The 5,310-nt window shown below is 44.3% G+C and overlaps 1 protein-coding gene across 1 annotated transcript in view; it reads right to left on the bottom strand.

The window, feature by feature from the left end:
- LOC135525535 (XK-related protein 5-like) overlaps nucleotides 1–4,850 on the bottom strand; it is a 12,134-nt gene extending 7,284 nt beyond the window's left edge. Inside the window, exons 1-3 of the mRNA XM_064953210.1 lie at nucleotides 4,650–4,850; nucleotides 3,206–3,401; nucleotides 2,947–3,113 (exon numbers count right to left, since the gene is read on the bottom strand). Of these exons, the coding sequence (XP_064809282.1) occupies nucleotides 2,947–3,113; nucleotides 3,206–3,401; nucleotides 4,650–4,767 (481 nt within the window). The 5' untranslated portion in view covers nucleotides 4,768–4,850. The remainder of the gene's footprint in view (nucleotides 1–2,946; nucleotides 3,114–3,205; nucleotides 3,402–4,649) is intronic.
- Nucleotides 4,851–5,310: the final 460 nt, after the last annotated feature.

The raw sequence follows: 5,310 nt of genomic DNA, 5'->3' as shown, positions 1-5,310 counted from the left end.
GAGCGCCTTGACAGGATTGTGTCGAGGCACAGATCTGGGGCAGGGTACCAACATTTTTTTCAGCATTGAAGGTCCCCAAAAACACTGTGGCCTCCATCATTCTTAAATGGAAGAAGCTTAGAACCACCAAGACTCTTCCTAGAACTGAGCAATCGGGGGAGAAGAGCATTGGTCAGGGAGGTGACCAAGAACCCGATGGTCATGCTGACAGAGCTCTAGAGTTCCTCTCTAGAGAAGGGAGAACATTCCAGAAGGACAACCATCTCTGCAGCACTCCACCAATCAGGCCTTTACGGGTAGAGTGGCCAGACAGAAGCCACTCCTCAGTAAAACGCACATGACAGCCCGCTTGGAGTTGGCCAAACGGCACCTAAAGACTCTCAGACCATGAAAAACAAGATTCTCTGGTCTGATGAATCCAAGATTGAACTCTTTGGCCTGAATGCCAAGCGTCACGTCTGAAGGAAACCTGGCACCATCCCTATGTTGAAGCATGGTGGTAGCAGCATCATACTGTGGGGATGGTGTCAGCGGCAGGGACTGGGAGACTAGTCAGGATCGAGGCAAAGATGAACGGAGCAAAGTAGAGAGATCCTTGATGAAAACCTGCTCCAGAGCTCTCAGAGCCTCAGACTGGGACGAAGGTTCACCTTCCAACAAGACAACAACCCTAAGCACACAGCCAAGACAACGCAGGAGTGGCTTCGGGACAAGTCTCTGAATGTCCTTGAGTGGCTCAGCCACTTAAACCTGATTGAATATCTCTGGAGAGACCTGAAAATAGCTGTGCAGCGACGCTCCCCATCCAACCTGACAGAGCTTGAGAGGATCTGCAGAGAAGAATGGGAGAAACTCCCCAAATACAGGTGTGCCAGGCTTGTAGCGTCACACCCAAGAAGACTTGAGGCTGCAATAGCTGCCAAAGGTGCTTCAACAAAGTACTGAGTAAAGGGTCTGAATAGTTATGTAAATGTTATATTTCTGTTTTTTACTTTTAATAAATTTGCAAAAATTTCTAAAATACAATTTTATCTTTGTCATTATGGGGTATTGTGTGTAAATTGATGAGGAATATATTTTCTTTAATCCATTTTAGAATAAGGCTGTAACGTAACAAAATGTGGAAAAAGTCAAGGAGTCTGAATACTTTCTGTATATTTATATTTAGAAAAAATATATGGGTGATTAGAAATGACGCCACGAATTGCAAAACTCGCTGAAGCTGGGGACCTATAGTTGAAGTCGGAAGTTTACATACACCTTAGCCAAATACATTTAAACTCAGTTTTTCACAATTACTGACATTTAATCCTAGTACAAATTCCCTGTCTTAGGTCAGTTAGGATCAAAACTTTATTTTAAGAATGTGAAATGTCAGAAAAATATTCGAGAGAATTATTTATTTAAACTTTTACTTCTTTCATCACATTCCCAGTGAGTCAGAAGTTTACATACACTCAATGAGTATTCGGGAGCATTGCTTTTAAATTGTTTAACTTGGGTCAAACGCTTCGGGTAGCCTTCCACAATAAGATGGGTGAATTTTGGCCCATTCCTCCTTACAGAGCTGAAGTAACTGAGTCAGGTTTGTAGGCCTCCTTGCTCGCACACGCCTTTTCATTTCTGCCTACAAGCTTTCTATAGGCTTGAGGTCAGGGCTTTGTGATGGCAACTCCAATAACTGGACTTTGTTGTCCTTAAGCCATTTTGCCACAACTTTGGAAGTATGCTTGGGGTCATTGTCCATTTGGAAGACCCATTTGTGACCAAGCTTTAACTTCCTGACTGATGTCTTGAGATGTTGCTTCAATATATCCACGCAATTTTCCATCCTCATGATGCCATCTATTTTGTGAAGTGCACCAGTCCCCCCTGCAGCAAAGCACCCCCACAACATGATGCTGCCACCCCTGTGCTTCATGGTTGGGCTGGTGTTCTTCAGCTTGCAAACCTCCCCCTTTTTCCTCCAAACATAACGTTGGTCATTATGGCCAAACAGTTCTATTTTTGAATCATCAGACCAGAGGACATATCTCCAAAAAGTACAATCTTTGTCTCTATGTGCAGTTGCAAACCGTAGCCTGGCTTTTTTATGGCGGTTTTAGATCCGTGGCTCTTCCTTGCTGAGCGACCATTCAGGTTATGTCGATATAGGACTCGTTTTACTGTGGATGTAATACTTTTGTACCTGTTTCCTCCAGCATCTTCACAAGGTCCTTTGCTGTTTTTCTGGGATTGATTTGCACCTTTCACACCAAAGTACGTTCATCTCCAGGAGACAGAACGCGTCTCCTTCCTGAGCGGTATGACGGCTGCATGGTCCCATGGTGTTTATACTTGCGTACTATTGTTTGTACAGGTGAACGTGGTACCTTCAGGCATTTGGAAATTGTTCCCAAGGATCAACCAGACTTGTGGAGGTCTACAAATTATTTTCTAAGGTCTTGGCTGATTTCTTTTTCACATGATGTCAAGCAAAGAGGCACTGAGTTTGAAGGTAGGCCTTGAAATACATCCACAGGTACACTTCCAATTGACTCAAATTATGTCAATTAGCTTATCAGAAGCTTCTAAAGCCATGACATAATTTTCTGGAATTTTCCAAACTGTTTAAAGGCACAGTCAACATAGTGTACTGTATGTAAACTTCTGACCCACTGGAATTCACCCAGCGAATTATAAGTGAAATAATCTGCCTGTAAGCAATTGTTGGGAAAATTACTTGTGTCATGCACAAAGTAGATGTCCTAGCCGACTTGCCAAAACTATAGTTTGTTAACAAGAAATTTGTGGAGTGGTTGAAAAACGAGTTTTAATGACTCCAACCTAAGTGTATGTAAACTTCCGACTTCAACTGTACATTGATGGAAGTTACAATCTATCTGTGATATTAAAGCTGATCTACCCCCTAAAACAAAAACAACACAAACACACAGAGACACATACCTGGTGAAGATAGTCCTACATCTGTACAGATGAGGACGTAGGTCTGCAGTATGGTCTGTGGCAGAGTGACCACCAGCGCCTCCAACAGGCGGAGAGCTGAAACGTCAGCCTGCTGCATTATCTCACTGCACTGATCCTCTCGAGTGGACGTCATAGTCTCCCATAACCTGGAACACAACAACACAGTGTTCTCGTTTCATCGTTGACCTCTAACCCCGGACCTCTAACCCCAAAGAGGGTACCAACGCGGGTACGTTACCTTCTAAAGATGCCCAGGTGCAGGATGTGAGTCCATTTGAGGTCTTTGCTACGTATTCGTCCATCCGCCTGGTACCACAGCCAACTGAGCAACTGGGGACCCCACCCAGGGAGGAGGAACAAGGCCGTAAGCCCCGCCCAGTGGGCGTAGCAGTAATTATGCCCCACCCACAGGTAGTACACAAAACAGTAGATCACTGTGGATAAACACACACACAAGTAGATCATTGGAGATGATACAGGACATCTACACACAGATACACATAATGTATTTTCTAGTGTACTGGCAGCTGGTCTTTACATAATGTGACAATGATGGGCACTGGTTGGTACTTAGGTCAACATAAAACACTGGACACACCTGGTACCAAACTGGACACACCTGGTACCAAACTGGACACACCTGGTACCAAACAGGACACACCTGGTACCAAACTGGACACACCTGGTACCAAACAGGACACACCTGGTACCAAACAGGACACACCTGGTACCAAACTGGACACGCCTGGTACCAAACAGGACACACCTGGTACCAAACTGGACACACCTGGTACCAAACAGGACACACCTGGTACCAAACTGGACACACCTGGTACCAAACAGGACACACCTGGTACCAAATTGTCCATAACACCCAAGACACAGAGAAGGCTAATTAACACGTAATCAATATGTAATTATCTAACGAATGTGTAATGTATTTTCCCAAACTGCAAGTGTGATAAGCAGTAGAACAGTGAGGGCAGTTTCAACATCTCTGTGTGTGTGTGTGTGTGTGTGTGTGTGTGTGTGTGTGTGTGTGTGTGTGTGTGTGTGTGTGTGTGTGTGTGTGTGTGTGTGTGACCTCTATCATGACTATAGGCTGAGGACAGGGTAGGGCCTGGGTGATGCTGCTGCTGTCCCTTATCTCTAATAGGCTACAAAATGCACGCGCCTCCTGCCTCTACAGAACCACTTACTGAACGATGCGGTGCTCTATGTCCGCCTCTCCCTTTCCTCTCCACTCCCCCCCCCCCTCTCCCTGTCCCAGTAATATTAACCATCTGCCGGAGCAGCCCGACCAGTTGGGGATAGTAGGGTCCGCCCATTCCCCTATCCATTTATGGCATACAGAAAAAGGCGCTCGAATATGACAGAAATGCGCCACTTTTCTATGAGCATGACTTTAGCTACAGCAGAAATGTTGTTCGCGGCTGCTGTTGCAAGTTTCCACAACACCTTAACACCTACATCGACACAAGCAATACACGCAACTATAAAGATTGTAATTCATCTGAAAATGCAGATTAAAAATAAAAGACTTTGGGAAACATCAATGAAACCGCCATGCAACCCTCCGTGGTTTGACACTGTACTGATTGTAGCCTAGGTGTGGTGAGAGAATACAGGCCTATCTCCATCACTGGAGGGATGTGCGTGTGGGTTTAGGCAGTGATACTTACGCGCAGTTCGCTCAGCCAGAATGAGAAATGCAGTAAATGCGAAAACGCAAACATGGCAGCAGGACACGCACGAGCCTCCCCGACTGGCCATGGCCCGGGCCGTGGTGTATTGTCTCATCACCGAGATGAAGAATCTTGATCTGCAATGTTGCGATGAATCCCACGCAGCAGTATTGACTCGTCCGTTCCAAGGTAGGGTACGGTACCCCTGTGCTCTGCTCCGTTATCCCTTGGAGACTGCTTCTGACGTCATGGCCTCGCATTAAAGCCACAGTCTGTGATTTCTGTTCAGTAATTTTCAACTGATGAATCAAATTGGTACAACCTTTTATTAGATAGTTAATACATTATTAGTCTCCTGTGTTAGAATAGCATATTATTATCCTGATGGTTACCAAAAAACTAAGAATATTACCAAAGATTTGTGCTATTACTCTATTGTTTAAGAGACAAAAAAATTATGTCGGCTGTAACTTCTATTTTTTCATGTCCCTCTCACTACCAGTGGTGGAAAAAGAACTCAATTGTGTTACTTGAGTAAAAGTAAAGACACCTTAATAGAAAATGACTCGAGTAAAAGTGAAAGTTACCCAGTAAAATACTACTTGAGTAAAAAGTCTAAAAGTATTTGTTTTTAAATATACTTAAGTAAAAGTAAATG

The sequence above is a fragment of the Oncorhynchus masou genome, chromosome 32 (assembly GCF_036934945.1).
Source record: "Oncorhynchus masou masou isolate Uvic2021 chromosome 32, UVic_Omas_1.1, whole genome shotgun sequence".
NCBI lineage: Eukaryota > Metazoa > Chordata > Actinopteri > Salmoniformes > Salmonidae > Oncorhynchus > Oncorhynchus masou.
This window is presented reverse-complemented; position numbering and strand designations above follow the sequence as displayed.